Raw genomic sequence first — 20,951 nt, 5'->3', positions numbered from 1 at the left:
TTCAGAGAAGGGGGTAAAACTGGCAAGAGGAAAACTTCTCTCAGTAAAAGCCATGCTGGAATCTATCTAGTGATAAGGGCAGCAGCATAAGCATTTCTCAATCTTGGCATAATAGCTCTTTTTGTCTGCCAAATTGATTAATATTTCAGCCTTTCAAAAACAAATGAAATGACTTGAGCACAGCGTACTGTAAATATTGAAACGTCACTCAATAATCACATTTGGTTGTCAGCGCTTGTACCATTCAGAGCACATTTGCCTTATTTGCAGCAGCTGGCCCTAAAAAGCTGTGATGAAATTGAACCATCCATCTTATTTGTGGTCAGTTGCTGACAGTATTAAAATGGAGTAATTGAATTGGGTCAGCTCTATCAAAATGTAAAAGAAACTCTTATACTCGCTGTGAGATTTTCATGGTTGACTTGTTAATAATGCGGTGAGTGGTTTTCTCGAATTAATTTCATTTTGTCTCCCAGCTTCACAGAGAAGGCGATACCCAGTGTAATTATATCGCACCGTTACAAAGCACAGGACACACCCGCTCGTAAAACATTCGAACAGGCTTTGACAGGCGCGTTTATGTCAGCTGTCATTAAAGATTTACGGCCTAGTGCTCTGCCTTTTGTGGCCAGCTTAATCCGTCACTATACCATGGTGGCAGTAGCTCAGCAGTGTGGTGAGTAAATGTCACCTTCTGCATGGGTGAGATTGAACTGGGGGCTTTCTGACATTTTTGGAAGTTGTAATAAGGAAAGAAAATAAGAACTGAAAGGAGGATATTACTCTGGTTTAGTTCCAAGTGTGAAATTCCTATCATAATTCAAAATGTAAAAATGCATTATTGGGTCTACCTGAGGAATTAAGTCAACGCATTGGAGCTGTGGTCACAAGGTTGTATTATAAGAAATATCCTTTTCTGCATCTACCTCTTTTTAAAAAAGAACATGTTTTTTATAACACTTCTGTTGTTCTGTAATAACAATATTTTCTTTTTTTCAACATGATAACATGTACAGCTATTTCAAACAAATTAGCTACCATATTCAACTAAGAAAAGAAAACTACTTAATGCCTTTCATGACTTCAAGCCACCCCATAGCACTTTACAGCGAATGACGTATTTTGAAATGTTATCACTGTTGTAATGTTGGAAACAGCAGCCAGTTTGCACTCAGCAAGCTCCCACAAACAGCATTGAGAGAAATGACCGGATAATTTGACTAGCTTTAGAAAATACTTTCATGAGAGGAGCGTATTGCTCAGTGGTTGAGTGCAGTGTTCTAACTTGTAACTTTTTACAACATGCTGCCTCCCTTAGCCTTGCAACATTTTCATTCAGTGAATTTAATTTAGCAGTTCCTGTGCTTTTGCCTGCACTAATATATAAATTATTGAAGCTATCTTTTATTTTTGGCCTGTAGTTCTGTATTTTTATTTGGCATGCGGTATAATTAAAGAATCTTTCATGGTGTTTCCCTAGGCCCATTCTTGCTCCAGTGTTACCAAGTAGGCAGTCAGCCAAGCACAGCCATGTTCCACAGTGAAGAAAATGGATCAAAAGGAATGGACCCGCTTGTTCTTATAGATGCTATAGCCATCTGCATGGCTTATGAGGAAAAGGAACTCTGCAAAATAGGCGAGGTGGCTCTGGCTGTTATCTTTGATGTAGCGAGTATAATCCTAGGCTCAAAGGAACGGGTAGGTACTTGAATTTCTAATGACACACATGTTGGATTTTGTTACAAAAGCATAGCCATCTTTAATTTACAATCTTGTGGCAAAGATCCCAAAATAGAAAGCAGAACTTGCATTCATATTAGCACCTTTCACAACCTCAATGTCCCAAAGTGCTTCACAGCCAATAGTGTACTTTGAAGTGCATTCACTTATAATAGCTGAAATGTGGCAGCCACTTTGTGCACAATAAGCTCCCACTAATAGATTGTGATAATGGCCTGTTGATCTGTTTTTTAGTGGTGCTGATTGGGGGGATAACTACTGACCAGAATACTGTGTGGGGAGGGGTGTCGGGGTTCTTCAAAATAGCGCCATGGGTTTTTTTTTGATGTCCACCTGAAAGGACAGACGGGATTTCTCATCCAAAAATCTGATAGATGTCACATCCTCTTCAAGTTAATAAATATATCAGTAGAATTTCTGGTGTATTGGATGTTGTCAAATGAGTAACCATTTTTTTAAAATTCTGCTAGGCATGCCTGTTACCATTATTTTCTTACATTGTGGAGCGTCTATGCGCCTGCTGTTATGAACAAGCTTGGTATGCTAAACTCGGAGGTGTGGTGTCCATTAAGTTCTTGATGGAACGCCTTCCTTTGATCTGGGTCCTACAGAATCAGCAAACCTTTCTGAAGGCTCTCCTTTTCGTCATGATGGATTTGACTGGAGAGGTAAATGCTTTTCTTATGTGGGTGTGGGATACATGAAGTTTATGGCATTTTACATGACAAAAGGCAGTATTTCTAACCAGCTCATGCTAGTGTTAAACTTGTGTAGCTGAATTGGATATGGTTTGAAACTAGATTTTTAAACAAATGAGTGTGGTCAATCTTTTTTGTTCTCTTGCAAATGCAGCTAATGAAGAATTTGGGGTCAACTGCATAATAGTGCATCCATTTAAAATCATTGGCCACAAAACAATGACAACTAACCTGGCTAATTGCTGATCTGCACTTTCAATGCAGAAAGCCCTTCATGAGGAGGGCTGATTTATGAAATATGCGCCATTGTTTCAAATGAAATGTGTCTGGTTGCCTTGTTTGATTATATTTTTGTCAATTATGTGCTTATGACTTGAGTGAGATGAACTGATGAGTATACTGTAGTGGTATTATGTAGTAAAATAACACTGTAATTGTAATAATTGCCACACTGTGGCTGTTCAGAATTTGACAGCTGTCCATTCATAGGAAAATGTGAATTTTTAACCAGTAACAGCATACACAAAATACTTAGCACCACTAGAGAAACGGAGGGGGATGCATTACTAGAGTAATGTAGAGGCAGAACTGACCCAGATTGCTCGATGCTACTTGTGTGCATAGACGTTTCTTGGTGGTGTCCTTTGCACCTGTTGAGCAGCAATGTCCATATCAACAAGGAGTAAAAAATATATTTGATGTATTAAGACTAATTAATGCTGATTCTCTGAGAAGGGATGAGGAGACTTAATATTTTACATTTGACAAAGTAGCAAGTTGTGCTGAGTGAAAGAGATTTCTGGTCACATGGAAATGGGAAAATCCACCTGAGTAAAACTTGTGCTTTGGCTGCAAGGGTGTGAAGGGATATGACTTAATGGCCAGCTAACGCCTTTAACATAGTAAAGCATCCAAAGGCAGTTTGCAGTATTATTAAACAAAATGTACTTCTATGCAGGTTTCCAATGGAGCAGTTGCAATGGCCAAGACCACCTTAGAGCAGCTACTAGTTCGCTGTGCAACACCCTTGAAGGATGAAGAGAAGTCTGAAGAGCTGCTCTCAGCTCAGGAAAAGTCATTTCATCACGTGACCCATGACTTGGTGCGGGAAGTGACCTCGCCGAACTCCACTGTACGGAAGCAGGCCATGCATTCTTTGCAAGTGCTTGCCCAAGTAACGGGGAAAAGTGTAACAGAAATCATGGAGCCCCACAAAGAGGTGCCGTATAAATAGTGCATTATTTTCCCAACTGGAGGTGTACTTCATAACTTGAGATTTTCAATCTTTGACCATTAATGAAGAGGAAGTCACTTGTAGATCAGGGTGGCTTTTAGGACAAATGTAACCATGAATAGATAAGAAACCCCACCCACTATAACACACATGAACTTGCTAGGACAGGATGGCGGGGGTTCAACCTACCCTGTCAGGAAGATGTAATAATGAAGAAAATTGGATGACTATCTTATTGGAATTATCATTGTTCTTCAAAGGGAGAATTTTTCTACATGAGTGATCCTTAAACAATTAACTCTGATCTTTGAGGATGAACAGAAATTTTCTGTCTGGATGTGTTATCATGTTGAAGATACATTATGCTGTCTCCTTTGGTAAACAGGTTCAGAGAGGAACCTTAATGTAATGTTTTTCCTTAGTTCTGTTGAAGAGTCATATGGACTCGGCGTTAACTGTGCTCCTCTCCGCAGATACTGTCAGACCTGAGTTTTTCCAGGTATTTTTTTTTTTGTTTTGGATTTTCAGCATCCGCAGTTTTTTGCTTTTAACCTTAATGTAATGCTGCCTTGACATTGTCACACCACCATCTTAAAAGTTGACTCTGTCATTAGAATTTTTGGCCTGGATTTTCCCATGGATAATCTGGTGACCTCAGCAAAATGTGTATAGTTCTTCAATTCCAAGTGCAAAACAATGAAGTGGATAATCTTTTTTATTTTAGAGATGAATTGACAGAACTGTGGAAATTGAGAGTTCCCTAATGTTGTTTGCATTTGGGATGAGCTTGAGACCTTCAGTTTATGCAATTTGTATTGAGAAATGTTATTGGTACAGTACTGATCTAAGTGCAGAATGCTAATTTGATCATGGATTCTTCCCTGTGCTGTCAGGTCCTACAAGACATGGTTCCACCGAAAAAGCACTTACTACGACATCAACCAGCAAATGCTCAGATCGGATTGATGGAAGGAAATACTTTTTGCACCACTCTACAGCCCAGGCTGTTCACCATGGATCTCAATGTGGTGGAGCACAAAGTATTTTATACAGAGGTAAGGGCTGGATATCTGTACTTTCTCAGCTATTCTCTTTCATTCTCTGCTTTCCGCTGTGAGCTTTTCTATGGCTGTTCACTTTGAGCAATGTGGTTTCTCTAAAATTGCTATAACTGTAGTGATTAATTGGGACAATCTGTTCAACAAGTCAATAATTCATCAAAAAAGAAAATCCAGTTACTTTAGCTGAAGATTTAGCTTCTGGAGTTTTTAATTAAAGTTCAGACTTGCTATCTATTTTGTCATCCGAAGCATTTTAGTTTCAAGGCCATTCATGAAGAAAACTTTCAGTGGCTAGAGAGGGTCATTTGCTTCAGGTTTGTGTGTCTTGGACAATTCCAGTCACAGTATTAGGGTGTTAATATTTCTCCATATCATTTAGGAGGCTGGATAGCTGCCACAGAACTCAAAGATGCTTGCTTTCACATTGGAAAAAGCCTCTGGGCAATACTGCACTGACAGAAATGCCACCTTTTCGATGAGGCATTAAAACGAGGCTCTGCCTGCCCTCCCAGATGCTTGTAAAATATTCTGTGGCGTTATTTGAAGAACCGTAGAACCCTGCTGATATTTATCCCACGCCCAATTAAAACAGATTATCTCATTGCTGTTTGTGGGAACTTGCTGAGTGCAAATTGGCTGCCATGTTTTCTACATTACAACAGCGAAAACACCTCTGTGTTTGTGAAGGACTTTGGGATGTCTTGAGATGGTGAATGATTCAGACCTGTAACTGAATTGATCTCAACTTGATTATCATAGTTAACTTCACTGCAAGTTCCATTTAGGTTTGCAGCATTTTTTCTTGATTTTACCACTGCACTGCAGGCATTTTTTGAAACAATTCAAGTTCCAGTCCCTGACCACTAATGACAAACGATGAATTAAGTGCAGGGGTTTTGTTTAAAAATAGAAGCAAGTTTTCAAGATATGTTTGCAAAATGATTTATGCACTGAAAGTATTTACACAGACGGAAAGCTGTCATCAGTAACAAATGTCTATCAGTTGAATACTTCCATTTAGCAAGCGGTGTTCAACCTGTTGCATGCTTTTATCTTGTTAACAGTTGCTAAATCTGTGCGAGGCAGAAGATGTTGCACTTATGAAACTACCATGCTACAAAAGCCTGCCTTCACTTGTGCCTTTACGCATTGCTGCCCTGAGTAAGTGAACTATGGTAACAAAAAAGCAGAAAGACTGTCTTAAAATGTCTAGCAATTATTTTTACCCAAACCCTCATTCAATTTGGAACTACTTTGCAACAAATTAAAAGACAACTCGGGGACTGTTATAATGCCAGTTCATTTTGGTGTTGCTTTAAGAGGAAATTTATGTATGGTTAATAGTATTTTGTTCATGGATGGGGTTTGAAAAGATGTAGCAAGGCTGCTCTGTATAGTAGCATAAACATGTAATGCTAATAATTGACGTTATGGCTACATAAGCTTGAGGGCCAACATCGGAGAAGAGAGATTCAGGTCAGAGGAAGATTATGTGGATCCTCCCCTGGGCTACCCTCGCATGCACATTAATGGCTATTGGCAAAATAGCGGCAGCAGTATAAGATTTGGGAGCAACCTGTTCAGGTGCTGGTAAATGGGGAGGCAATGGTGTAGTTGTATTGTTGTCGCTGGACTAGCAATCCAGAGACCCAGGGTAATGCTCTGGGGACCTGGGATCGAATTGCGATATGGCAGATGATAGAATTTGAATTCAATAAAAATCTGGAATTATAAGCCTAATAATGACCATGAAACCATTGTCGATTGTTGTAAAATCCCATCTGGTTCACTAATGTCCTTTATACAATAAATGCTGTCCTAGCCAGTGACGCCCATGAATGAATTTTTAAAAATGTGGCTTGACGTGGGGGGATGAGTAAAGCTGTGGAGGTTGGGATGTGTGCAGGGTCTCCGAGAAAGCTGACGGAGATGTGTTTTTTAAAAAAAGTAATGACTAATGCAGAAACCACTTGTGGAAAGCAATAGTATTTAGAATCCCTCCTGTCCAACAGTACTACAGCCTGCTTTAACATGACTAGAAAACTCAGGGTTGGAAAATTGGTAAATCTAGAAGCCCATAAAATTTTTACAGGCCCGATGGAGCACATTGTAGCAGGTCAGGGAGCATTAAGCTAATGACCTGCTTTAAAGTGCACATTACAAGTTTAGTTTAAAATAAAAAAATGTACAGGGGATTAAAACCCACTGCAGTCAGCATTATATTTTCAACAAGACGTTTATGTTCTTAATGTATCCCGCAACCTGGGTTAAAAAAAAAATGAAGCATTAACGCTTGCTGTGTTGGGACACGACTGCTTCGATACATTGAAAAGGAGAATAGTGCTTGATTTAAGCCTTCCCCATTTTTTCTATAGTTCATGCTTTCTCCTCATACTAATTGTACATTAGCATGTCCAATTATGGAATGTAGGAACAAGAGGAGACCCGACAGCTGCTTGAACCTTGGAAATCACTTCAAGATCTCAATTTTGAAATTTTCACTTGACCCCTCCAGCCTCAACAGCTTTCTGAAGGAGGGGAGCTCCTTTGTGTGAAGAAGTGCTTCCTAACATCACCCCTGAAAGGCCTGGCTCTAATTTTAAGGTTATGCCCCCAAGCTCTGGATTCTCCCCACCAGAGGAAATTAATTTCTCTCAATCTACCCTATCAAATTCTTTAATAATCTTTCAATACCTCAGAGAACCCATTAATTTTTAACCCCCGAAGAAATACAGAATCATCAATGTTTTTAAGCTAGCATTTCCGCCATGTTTTTTAATATAAGCATCTCTGCACACAATTTACTATCTTGAGTGGTATATGTAATTGAATTAGTTTTTCCTTCCCATGTATAAACTGACAATTTTTAATATAATTATGCATGCTAATTCACATCTTGAGGAAGTTGTTCACTAGCCTTTGTTGTTCTGTTGGTTTGTGTGGAGAGTAAAATTGTGCTCCTTTGCTTTTTCTTGAATAGATGCCCTAGCTGCTTGCAACTACCTGCCTCAGTCACGAGAAAAAATCATTGCCGCGCTCTTCAAAGCGCTGAACTCAACAAATAATGAACTACAGGAGGCGGGAGAGGCCTGCATGAGGAAGGTCAGTTGTGTTGCAGTAGTGCAATTCTGGAGTTGGTATTCAGACACATGTTGAAAGGAATCCAAACTGAAATGATGATTGCTCTATTAATATTTGCCAGTGTGTCACAATACTGTGTGTTACGATTGCAGCCAATGTTGTTTGCTGAGCATGCCAGATTCCAGAGAGAAACCTGTCTTGCTGATTATAACCATTTTTTTGTGTCTTTTGAAAATGAGGAGGAAAAGTTACTGACCCCAGAAGCATAGAACTTCAGTAACACCTTTAGGATTTAAAAAATGTTTTAACAAGAATGAAAAAAATCTTAAACATACAGGATTGTTTCAGTTGTGTAATCTTTATCTTACAAAACGTCCCAAAAAAGCTCACTTGGTTAGAGCACACAAGTAAACTACTTGACAACACCTTCCTTAGATTTTTAATGATAAAAATCCAGTAATATTACCCAAGGCAAACTGCTGTCACTTAAGGTATATCACATGACTTCTCACTCTCTCCCATTCTGTCATGGAATTCAAAAGAAAGGTTCAGAAACAGACCGCTTTCAAAAAGCAAAGGCGCCTCTACCTTGAAAGCTCTGCTGCTTCAAACTCACAACTTCCTCACCTTCTCCCAGCACAGATCTGATCCCAGGACATCTCCCCCACATAGCCACACAACTCAGCTCAATATCTTTCCTTAAATATTCTTTCCCCCTTTCATTTTAGATTCCATTGTCCTAAGCACCTCTTTGAACTCAACTTTTCCAAAATATAAAAATCTCTCATGTTTTCCAATGGCCTCCACTTTCAGGTCAAATAAAATTTAATAACCTTCCCTTGTTTACTTATGAAACCTTTTGTAAATTGTAAAAATCCCATGTCACTTCTAAACTCCCCTTTGAAATTTAACAGCTGAAAAGGCAAGCCCCTACCTATCACCTAAGGCAAATTTTAAAACCCAACCTATTTACTCATACATCCAACTTCACCTCTCGTTATAATGCATGCATTTAGCACCTTTTACCTTTCATCTCTCAGTTCCCACAGGCAAGCTGCCTTTACTAACCTTCTCCCAGTTTAATTAATCATGGACATGCACACAGACTCATACCCACACACCAGCCTTCTTTGCAGAGTTTCACCATATTCCCAAAATATTAAAATAATAACATCCATCTTCGCACGTGACACTTGTACAATGCCAGTGATTAAAATAGTTTTTAAAAATTCAAATTTGTTGTATTCTCATTGGACAAAATAGTGATGCAGGCTGAACTCATTGTCTTAATTATCTATTAATTTTTTCCCCAAATACAAGTTCTACACGGAGTGTAGAAATAACCGTAGTTTTGAAGGGACACCAGGCAATTGCAGGCCCCTACCTAACATGTAGTCCTCTGCCAGTTGTATAATGCCTGATAATTCATTCACTTTTAACGCAATTTGTTTGCATTATTCAATGACTTGAATGAAACAAGGTAAATAACATAGCAAAGTGGGAATTTAGTGCGAGAAAAGTTAGATTTATTAGAATTTTAAGTCAAATTTGAGTTTGAGTGGACTGTACTTTGTAATTAATGAAAGGAAATGTATTATTTTTCAGGAAGTGGCTTTCCTTTTGTGGAATATTAGTGAAAAGCTGGGCTACTAGCATAAATGAACCTTTCACACGTTCAGTAATTGATATTGCTATGACTCATTTTACACTAGAACTGGATAATGTGTTTCATTTTTGAACATTCATATACAAGCTATTCTGGAAGTAATACCTTAATTTGGTCAGCATGGTTCAAGGCTTTGAACAGTCTTGGAGCTGAGGTGAGCACAAACCACTCTAAATCTTTTGTAGTTTGTTGCTCTCGGAACCTCTGCCTACTATGGTCTTGAAGCCTCTTGCATGAATCCCTTAGCAGGCCCTCGTAACTCTGAAATGTGTTGGTCATAACATGAGTCTGATCCTCTTTCACAGAGCAATCACAACAATAAGATGGTAAATCCATTTTTATTTTTGAATGGTTGCTGTGGTACATTCTTTTACCTCTAGATAGCAATAGCAGACTTTAATGAAGGTTGATAAACCTGAATGTTCGTTATCCAATAAAAGTACACAAGCACCTTGCGTGTCTTGTTTATAATGCAACACCATATATGACAATTTTTTTTAACGAAGTTTTATAGGCTTTAATTTCAAATTGTCCTAAATCTTAATGTTTTTGATTGCTTGAAGTTTCTTTTTATTTTTTTTAGTTTTTGGAGGGAGCTACAATTGAAGTAGATCAAATCCACACACACATGCGACCACTCCTGATGATGTTGGGTGATTATCGCAGCCTGACTTTAAATGTTGTGAATCGTTTGACCTCTGTTACAAGACTTTTTCCAAATTCCTTTAATGACAAATTTTGTGATCAGATGATGGTAAGTGAATGAGCAGCTTTACGTAATACTGACACATTGATGAGATTTAAGCCAAAGTTGAATGTACATTATTCATAATGAATCTCAAAGTGAGTTTGAGATTTTGTCTCTCTTAGGCCAATTTTCAGCCCTGCTTCCCTGGAGGCATTTAATGTTTGCCAAAATAGCAATGGCTTTTGTGACTTTATGCCAAAATCTGGCCAGCCAAACTATGCTGGCAACAGATTACAAATCAATGAAGATGCTACTGGTCTTTGCTGCAGGTTCAGAAGCATCCTCCAGACACTTGAGCACTTATGTCATCTCCCTTTTGAGTCCAATCTGCTTTAGTAATGAAAAGCTTTGTGATGCTGTTCGTTCTATTTGAACCATTCTAATAGCTTATAGGGAACACAACATAGAGATCATGAGAACCACCTGAATCACCTTTCAGTGAGATCATTGCTGATCTGTATCTTAATTCCATCCACTTGACTTGGCTTCAAATCCTTTTTGTACCCTTGTCTAGCAAAAATCCATTGATCTCAAATTTAAAATGATTAATCATGCTAGCATCTACTGATTTTTGTGAGAGAGTTCCACACTTCTACTATCATTTAAGGTGATTAAATGTATACTAACAACTGTATGGCCTGGATCTGATTTTAAGGTTATGTCCCCTTGTCCTTGGCTTACCCGCCAGGGGAAAATGTTTTCCTGTATCTTGATTTTTTTTTTCCAAAATCCTAAACCAAATCACCCTGTAACTCTCTATTTTCCAGGGACTACAAGCCTGGTTTATGTAACCTCTACTCATAATCTATCCTTTGGAGTCCTGGTAACATTCTGGTAAATCTGCGCTGGGCTCCTTTTCTAGCTGCAGTGCCGGCAGTTATCCCAATGTGATCTAACCAGAGCTTTGAATAGCTGTATAAATTTTCTCCCCTCTAGCCATCATAAAGGCTAACATTCCATTATCACTTTTTGATTACTTTTTGTACCTGACTATGACATTCTAGTGATCTGTGTACATGGATCCTGAAATCTCTTTGGAGTGTTGTGTTAGAAAGTTTTCACCTTTTAAATAATATTGGTTTGGATTTAGTAAAGAATTTTGGTTTAAAAATAGCAGTGACATTAGATCTGTGCCTCATCTGTAGAATAGAGGATTTGTCAACACATTGGTTTAAGAAATCCGGGAGCCATCTTTACCATTCAGAACTACCTTGTTTAAGGAATTTTTAAACCATTTTTCATACACAGGATTTGAGAAATTAGCTGTTTTAAAGTGCTGGAGATTTTAAACCAAGTATTCATGCCAAATTAGAACAGAAAATGCTGCTAAAACTCAGCAGGCCTGGCAGCATCTGTGGAGAGAGAAACAGAGTTAACGTTTCAAGTTCATATGACTCTTCTGGGTGGGTAGTGGGGAAAGCACCAAGTCAAAAGGTAGGTAATAACTATTGCCCCTTAAGCACCTTTAACATAAAACATCCCAAGGTGTTTCACAGGAATATTATAAAGCAAAGTATGACACTTATGAGCCACATAAGGAGACATTGGGTCAGATGACCAAAATCTTGACCAAAGGGGTAGGTTATACATTGAAGTTGCTTTCCCCAAAGACTGTTGCAATAAGAAATGCATAAGCCTGGCTCAGCAATCAGTGAATGAAGAAGTCTCTGACCTGACTTGATAGTGGGTGTCTGCCAACGCATCCTTGTGACTGTCAACTTGGTGATAAGAAACCAGCGGCGAAAATACTTGCTGATGGTCATTGCCTTACAACAAAAAGCTATGAGGGTGAGTTTTTGTCAAACTCAGAAGATTGCAAGAGTGTTGGGTGTTAATTTCATAAAGTCAAATATACAGTGATGGCCAGGATAAGACCCTCTAGTTCATTCAGCCTGCTCCACACAATTGTGATAACAAGACATACACTCACTATCCCACCCAAAAGAAAACTATAAGATCTCCTGGGAGAGACATGAAGCCAGAACAAAGCCCAGACAAGTTTGGGTGAAAATAGCACCTCGCTAATATGGGAAAGCTTAGCGCGCTCATTATTTAGTATTATGTGAAGGCAAGTTGTACAAATTAAATTAACTGAATGGATCATTATTGTTGCTCTTTGTGTTCAGTGATTGTGAAATAAATCAGCTTAATGATTTTTATGTGACCTCATCTTATGAAGTTTCTTGGTTCACTATTGAAGAGTTTGCTGTGGCACTTGGATATCAGCTAGATTGAAAGGCTATTGTTACACCCCTGAGCTATGCTATTGACATTATGAGTGGTGTGCAAGGGGTGTGGGGTTGAATTGCAGAAGCAACTGACACCATTGAATGTGAGATGGTATTTGGGGAAGACCTGAATGTGTGATGAGCATAGAGTTGTGGAATAAATTCAGGATCAGGGACTGGGGTCATTTTAGGTCAAGTGTGAATCAATTTCTGATTAAAGCTGCATCTCTGACCAATTTACTCAGTCCGACTGAACTTCAGATAAAAATCTGGTGGCATTTCTTTTCGATCAACACCTTTTGAAGATCTATTGAAGCCCTTTTTTCAGAAAACCTCAAAGGTATAACTCATCCATCTAATCAGCATTTGAGGTACTACATGCGCTGCCAGGCACTAGTAGCCTGGTTTTTGTTTAGATTTTGAGCTGGACAGATTGTAAATCTAGTTAGATTTTGAAGGTGTTGAAAGCCTACTGCCCTGGTTGAAATTTGCAAACTTGGTATAAATAGGTGAGCAAACCTGGGGCCTTCTGGTCTGCTTGACTTAGCATGATAGCAGTTCAATCCCTTACCCACTGAGTCTCCAGAGGAGTTATAAGTTTGAAGTGAATTTTTACTGATTTTTACATATCTAGACTTGACTGTTCCCTCTTACTCCTGGCCACCCCCACCCCATTCTACTTTTCATAAATTTAAGGTAATCTCAAGCTCTGCTGTCCAACTCTCACCAATTCCCGTTCACCCATCTACTCTTGTGCTAGCTAACTTGCAAGGACCCCTGGACTGACAATGCCATGTTAAAAGTCTTATGCTTGTCTGAAAACACTTTAGGCTCTCTCCCATTTCTCTGTAACTTCCTCCAGCCCTACAACTCTCAGATCCCTGCTATCCTCCAGCTCTGGTCTCATGAGCATCCTCTATTTTAATTAAATCGCCATTGGCAGCCATGCCTTAAGTTGCCTTGGCTCTCAGCTCTGGAATTCTCTCCCTAAATTTATCTACCTCTCTTTTCTCCTTTTAAGATGCTCCTCAAACCTACTTCTGACCAAGATTTTGGCCATTGGCCCTAATATCACTGAGTCGGTGTCAAATTTTATTTTGTAATGTTCCTGGGAAGTACCTTGAATCATTTTGCTATGTTAAAGGCACTACATGGCTCAAGTGGAGCAGAAGTTCAGGTGTGGACTGGCCGGTTGAATGGCCTGTTTCTATGGATGAATACCTGCTTTTTTTTAGAAGGACGTTATGGTCTGTACCACAGCACCTAGCATACTAAGTCTTTCAAACCAGAAATCCCAAACAAGTTGCAGTAAACATTATGCAAGAGTAAGCAGTGGAAGAATTGAGAGAGATGGTATATTGGGGTTAACTATGTATGACAAAAGCAAAAATACCTGGAAAAACTCAGCAGGTCTGGCAGCATCTGCGGAGAGGAACACAGTTAACGTTTCGAGTCCAAATGAAATACACTTAAAAATAATGGAAGTAGATGGGAAAAGAAAAATCTATATAAATTATTGGAAAAAACAAAAAGGAGGGGGAAAATCAGAAAGGGGGTGGGGATGGAGGAAAGAGTTCATGATCTAAAATTGTTGAACTCAATATTCAGTCCGGAAGGCTGTAAAGTGCCTAGTCGGAAGATGAGGTGCTGCTCCTCCAGTTTGCTATTCTATTCTCCAGAACAGCACCTCATCTTCTGACTAAGCACTTTACAGCCTTCCGGACTGAATATTGAGTTCAACAATTTTAGATCATGAACTCTCTCCTCCAATTGAAATAGATTTTTCTTTTCCCACCTACATCCATTATTTTTAAGTGTATTTCCATCCATTGTTTTAGCTCTACCTTTTAGCCTATTTCGATCCCTTCCCCCCCCCCCCACCCCCACTAGGGCTATCGGTACCTTGCTCGTCCTGCTTTCTTCCCTTAATTAGCACATTCCTTTAGATAATATCACCACCTTCAACACCTCTTTGTCCTTTTGTCTGTGACATCTTTTGATTATCTCCACCTATCACTGGCCCTCTATCCAGCTCTTCTTGTCCCACCAACCCCTCCCCCAATCCCCACTTAAAACCAATTTATATTTCACCTCTTTTCTATTTTTACTTAGTTCTGTTGAAGGGTCGAAATGTTAACTGTGCTCCTCTCCACAGATGCTGCCAGACCTGCTGAGTTTTTCCAGGTATTTTTGTTTTTGTTCTGGATTTCCAGCATTCTCAGTTTTTTGCTTTTAACTATGTATGAGTCTTGTTCTCACAGTATCTCTTGTTCCAATTAGAAAAGGACATAAAAATATTTTAAAGATGGGAGTTGAGAAAATAAACGTTTGGTGAGATGTGCTTGATTTTAGTACCTGTGCTTTGTGAGTTTTGCTTTAGGATGTCGAGTTTTCATTGACCTGTTGATTATAAAGTTTTGTTCTCGTTGTGCTGTGATAGGATTTTAAGAGTGCCTCAGTATTCCATGGGACACTTTTCCACTTGTCAGGTAACAAAAGTCAATTTTCAAGGCGTAAAATTTCCCACTGTTATATTGAGACTGTGCTCTGTGTGTCAGACACGGCATGCTTTATGTTATTGCTTTACTTGTAGAAATGTAATTAGCAAATTACCTCAATGTATATGCTCAAAGGGAATAGAGTTCTGGCCTAGAGGTGCAATAAACTGCAGTAATGTTTGATGTTGCATTAAATGACTCTATCTGAAGATTTCTGTACAATTCTGGGGCACTGTTATTTATATTTGTGGTATACCTTCTTACACACAAGTTGAAGAGTTTGGTAGATTGCATGGCTGTTTTTCTTTCTCTGTTTTTCTTGAGAGAATTGGACAATGTTGGAAAGACTACATTTATTGCCTGTTCCCAAGTTTCCCCCTCCACGAAAATAGAATCACTTTCACAACTGAGCGACTTGCTCAGTCAATTTAGAGTCAACCCTATAGGGTGTGATTCGAGTCATGAAAAGGATAGAAGGGGTATACAGGCAATAGGTTATAAAATTAACACATCAGTTGGGTTTATTGACCAACTGGTCAATTAATAAAGCTGGAATTAAAAGCTGGTTTAATGGTGACCATGAGACCATTGTTGATTGTCGTAAAAACTCGTCAGGTTCACTAACATGGATGATTTTAATATGCATATAGACTGGACTAATCAAATTGGCAAGGCTAGCCTCAAGGGAGAGTCCATAGAGTGTATTAGAGATTGTTTCTTGGAGCAATATGTTGTGGAACCAACCAGGGAGCAGGCTATTCTGGATTTGGTTTTGCGTAATGAGATGGGATTAATTAATGATCTCATAGTAAAGAGTCCTCTAGGGAAGAGTGATCATAGCATGCTAGAATTTCAAGTTCAGTTTGAGCGCGAGAAACTTGAGTCCCACACTAGTGTTCTGGAGCTAAACAAAGGTAACTACATAGGTATGAGGGCAGATTTGGCCCTAATGGACTGGGCAGGAAGTCTACAAGGTAGGACAGTTGATGAACAGTGGCAGATATTTAAGGAGATATGCAACTATTCCCAAGTAAAATATATTCCAAAGAGGAAAAAAAATGATGAGAGGGAAAAAGCATCCATAGTAAGCAAGGAAGTTAGAGATAACATAAAGGCAAAAATTAAGGCATACCAAATTGCAAAGGTCAGTGGCAGGCTGGAAGATTGGGAAACTTTTAAAGATCAAAGAGCTACTAAAAAAAAAGAGCAAAGGTAAATTATGAAAGAAAATTGGCTTAAAATGTAGAAGCTTCTCCTATCAGTTTTACACTCTTATAAAAGGAAAGAGAGTAGCTAAAGTGAATGTTGGTCCCTTGGAGGGTGAGACTGGGGAGTTAATAGTGGGGAACACAGAAATGGCAGAGATGCTTAATCAATATTTTGTCTCCGTTCTCACAGTGGAGGACACTAGTACCACCCCAATAATAACAAGTAGTGCAGAGTGTACAGAGAAGGAGGAACTTAGAACATTCACCATCACTAGAGAAAAAGTACTGAGCAAAATATTGGCATTGAAGGCTGACAAGTGCCCAGGACCTGATGGCCTACATCCCAGGGTCTTAAGGGAAGTGGCAGCGGAGATAGTGGATGCATTGGCTATAATATTCCAAAATTCCCTGGATTCTGGAAAGGATCCAGTGGATTGGAAAAATGCTGATATAACACCCTTATTCAAAAAGGTGGGGAGGCAGAAAGTAGGAAAATATAGACCAGTTAGTTTAATGTCTGTCATCGGGAAATTGTTGGAATCCATTATTAAGGAAGTAGTAATGGGGCATTTGGAAAGTCAAAATGCAATCTATCAGAGTCAGCATGGTTTTATGAAGAGTAAATCATGTTTGACTAATTTGCTAGAGTTCTTTGAAGATGTGACAAGCAAAGTGGATAATGGGGATCCTGTAGATGTAGTGTATCTAGGCTTCCAGAAGGCCTTAAAGGTGCTGCACAAAAGATTAATACAAAAGATAAGATCACACGGAGTTAGGGGTAATATATTAGCTTGGCTAGAGGATTGGCTAACCAACAAAGCAGAGAGTCTGGATAAATGGGTCTTTTTCTGGATGGCAAGCTGTAACTAGTGATGTGCCACAGGGTTCGGTCCTTGGGCCCCAACTATTTACAATCTATATTAATGACTTGGATTCAGACATAGAAAGTACTATAGCTAAATTTGCAAATGGCACCAAAATAGGTGGGAAAGTAAGTTGCAATGAAGAAATAAGAAATTTACAAATGGATATGGACAGGTTATGGCCAAATTTGGCAGATGGAGTTTAACGTGGATATGCGTGAAGTTATCCGTTTTGGTTGGAAGAATAAAAAGGCAATTTATTATTTAAATTGAGAGAAACTTCAAAATGCCTCAGTGCAGAGGGATCTGGGTGTCCTCATGCATGAATCGCTGAAAGCTAGTATGCAGGTACAGCAGGTAATGAGGAAGGCAAATGGAATTTTGGCATTTATTGCTAAAGGAATAGAGTATAAAAATAGGAAAGTGTTGTTGCAAATGTACAAGGCATTGGTGAGACAGCACCTGAAGTACTGTGCACAGTTTTTGTCCCCTTACTTGAGGAAGGCTGTAGTTGCATTTGAGGCAGTTCAGAGGAGGTTCACTAGATTGATTCCAGAGATGCAGGGCTTGTCTTATGAGGAGAGAATGAGCAGTTTAGGCCTATACTCACTAGAGTTTAGAAGGATGAGAGGAGATCTAATTGAGGTATATAAGATGCAAGAGGGGATAGACAAAGTAGACGTGGAGCAGGTGTTTTCCCCTTGTGGGGCATTTTAGAATGAGAGGCTGTGGTTTTAGGCTAAGGGGTGGTAGATTTAAATCAGAGATGAGGAGGGATTACTTTTTTCAAAGGGTCGTGAATCTGTGGAATTCATTACCTCAGAGTGCAGTGGGTGTTGAGATGCTGAATAAATTTGGGGAGGAGATAGACAGGTTTTTAACTAGTAATGGGTTGAAAGGTTATGGGGAGAGGGCGGAAAATTGGAATTGAGGCCGAAATGTGATCAGCCATGATCGTATTGAATGGCGGGGCAGGTTCAAGGGGCTGAATTGCCTACTCCTAGTTCTTATGTAATATCTTTCAAGGAAGGAAACCTGCCATTCTTGCAAGACCTGGCAATCCACTCATTGTATCAAACCGCTACAAAGTCTAAATGAAATGAAACCGGGTCGGCCACCTGGCATCGACCGAGGCACCGACAACAGCATACCCAGCCCTGTCGATCCTTAAAAGTCCTCCTTGCTGACATCTGGGGGCTTGTTCCAAAATTGGGCGAGTTGTCCCACAGTCATAATCATAGGACCAGACCTTACAGATAATGTCAGGCTTGACTAGTCTTACGCCCCAGATGCCACCATTGCCATCCCTGGATATGTCCTGTCCCACTGACAGGACAGACCCATCAGAGATAGCAGCACGGTGCCATACAGTTGGGAGGGAGTTGCATTGGGAGTCCTCAACATCGACTCTGGACCCCATGAAGTCTCATGGCATCAGGCCAAACATGTGCAAGGAAACCTCCTGCTGATTGCCACCGACCACTCCCCTCCTCAGCTGATTGAATCCATACTCCTGTGTTGAATACCACTTGGAGGAAGCACTGACGGTGGCAAGAACACAGAACATGCTCTGGGTGGGGGACTTCAATGTCCATCACCAAGACTGGCATGGTAACATCACTACTGACCAAGCCGGCTGAATCCTAAAGAACATAGCTACTAGATTTAGTCTTCGCCACGTGGAGAGGGAAGCAACAAGAGGGAAAAAACTACTTGACCTCATCCTCACCCATCTACCTGTTGCAGATGTAACTATCTATGACAGTATTGGTAGGAATGACCATCCCACAATTCCTTTGGAGACAAAGTCCCGTCACCTATTGAGGATATCCTCAATCATGTTGTGTGGTATGACCACTGTGCTAAATGTTTAGATTTTGGATAGATTTAGCAACTCACCTGGACATCCAAGGGGCGCTGTGGGCCATCAATAGCAGCAGAGTTGTATTCAACCTCAGTCTGTAACCTCATGGCCCAGCATATCCCCCACTCTACCATTACCATCAAGCTGGGGCATCAACACTGGTTCAATGAAGAGTGCAGGGAGGGCATGCCAGGAGCAGCACCAGGCATACCTAAAAATGAGGTGTCAGCCTGATGAAGCTACAACACAGGACTATTTGCGTGCCAAAAAGTGGAAGCAGCATGTGGTAGACAGAGCTAAACGCTCCCACAACCAATGGATTAGATCTAAGCTCTATAGTCCTGCCATACCTAGGTTGTGAATAGAGGTGGACACTTAAACAACTAATTGGACGAGGAGTCCCCCATCCTCAATTATGCGGGAGCCCAGCTTATCAGTGCAAAAGACATTTAAATTTGCAGCCATCTTCAGCCAGAATTGCTGAGTGGATGATCTATCTTGACCTCCCCCTGAGGTTCCCAGCAACACAGATGCCAGTTTTCAGTCAATTTAATTCCCTCCATGTGACATCAAGAAATGACTGAATGTACAGAATACTGCAAAGGTTGTGGGCCCTGACAGGAATAGTACTGAAGATTTGTGCGCCAGAACTAGCTGCATCCCTAGCCAAGCTGTTCCAGTAAGCTACAACACTAGTATCTCCCCGACAATGTGGAAAATTGCCCAGTTGTGTCCTGTACACACAAAGCAGGACAAATCCAAATTGGCCAATTACAGCCTATTGGTCTATTCTCAATTATCAACAAAGCGATGGAAAGTGTTGTTAAGTGTTATCAAGCGCACTTACCCAGCAGTAACCTGTTACTGATGTTCAGTTTGGGTTATGCCAGGGCCACTCAGCTCCTGATCTCATTACACCCTTGGCCCAAATATACAGACAAAATTGAACTCAAGGGGTGAGACGAGAGTAACTGCCCTTGACACGAAGGCAGGATTTGACCAAATGAGGCATCAAGGTGGCCCAGTAAAAATTGAAGTCAATGGGAATTGGGGGTGAAAACTCTCCACTGGTTGGAGTCATACCTAGCACAAAGGAAGATGGTTGTGGTTGTTGGAGGCAGTCATCTCAGCCCCGGGACATCACTGCAGGAGTTCCTTGGGGTAGTGTCCGAGGTCCAACCACCTTCAGGTGTTTCATCAATGACCTTTGCTCTATCACAAGGTCAGAAGTGGGGATGTTTGCAGATAATTGCACAATGTTCAGCACAATTCGTGACTCTTCAGATAATGAAACAGTCTGTGTCTATATGCAGCAAGACCTGGACAATATCCAGTCTTGGGCTTATAAGCGGCAAGTAACATTTGTGCCATACAAATGCCAGTCAATGACCATCCCCAACAAAAGAGAATCCAACCATCTCTCTTTGACATTCAATGGCATTACCATCACTGAATCCCCCACTATTAACACCCTAGGGGTTACCATTGACCAGAAACTGAACTGGATCAGTCATATAAATATTGTGGCTACAAAAGCAGGTCAGAGGCTGGGAATTTGGCAGAGAATAACCCACCACCTGCCTACCCAAAGCCTGTCCACCATCTACAAGTCACAAGTATAACAGTATAACGTGGATACATGTGAAGTTGTATGCTTCAGTGTGAAAAACAGGAAGGCAGAGTATATTTAAATGGTGATATATTGGGAAATGTGGATGTACAAAGAGATCTGGATGTCCTCGTACACCAGTCAATGAAAGTAAACAGGCAGGTACAGCAGGCAATTAGGAAGGCAAATGGTATGTTGGCCCTCATTGCAAGAGGATTTGAGTTCAGAAGTAGGGATGTCTAGGTGTAGTTATACAAGGCCTTGGTGAGACCACACATGGGGTATTGCGTGCAGTTTTGGTATCCCTAACTAAGAAGAAAGGATATACTTGCCATAGAGGGAGTGCAGCGAAGGTTCAGTGGGCTGATACCGGGCATGGCAGAACTGTCGTATGAGGAGAGGTTGGTTTGACTGGGCCTGTATTCACTAGAGTTTAGAAGAATGAAAGGGGAT

The 20,951-nt window shown here is 40.2% G+C and overlaps 1 protein-coding gene across 2 annotated transcripts in view; it reads left to right on the top strand.

The window, feature by feature from the left end:
• Nucleotides 1-20,951, top strand: part of LOC121288057 (transformation/transcription domain-associated protein) — a 211,960-nt gene that overhangs the window by 50,390 nt on the left and 140,619 nt on the right. For both annotated transcript variants that reach the window (XM_041206337.1, XM_041206336.1), the window contains exons 23-30: nt 477-676; nt 1,481-1,698; nt 2,211-2,408; nt 3,397-3,657; nt 4,566-4,727; nt 5,798-5,894; nt 7,714-7,835; nt 10,064-10,234. In XM_041206337.1, the coding sequence (XP_041062271.1) occupies nt 477-676; nt 1,481-1,698; nt 2,211-2,408; nt 3,397-3,657; nt 4,566-4,727; nt 5,798-5,894; nt 7,714-7,835; nt 10,064-10,234 (1,429 nt within the window). The remainder of the gene's footprint in view (nt 1-476; nt 677-1,480; nt 1,699-2,210; nt 2,409-3,396; nt 3,658-4,565; nt 4,728-5,797; nt 5,895-7,713; nt 7,836-10,063; nt 10,235-20,951) is intronic.

Source organism: Carcharodon carcharias, chromosome 15, assembly GCF_017639515.1.
Source record: "Carcharodon carcharias isolate sCarCar2 chromosome 15, sCarCar2.pri, whole genome shotgun sequence".
In the NCBI taxonomy this organism is placed as follows: Eukaryota; Metazoa; Chordata; class Chondrichthyes; order Lamniformes; family Lamnidae; genus Carcharodon; species Carcharodon carcharias.
The sequence above is the reverse complement of the archived record's forward strand: the minus strand, read 5'-3'. Positions and strand labels throughout refer to the sequence as shown.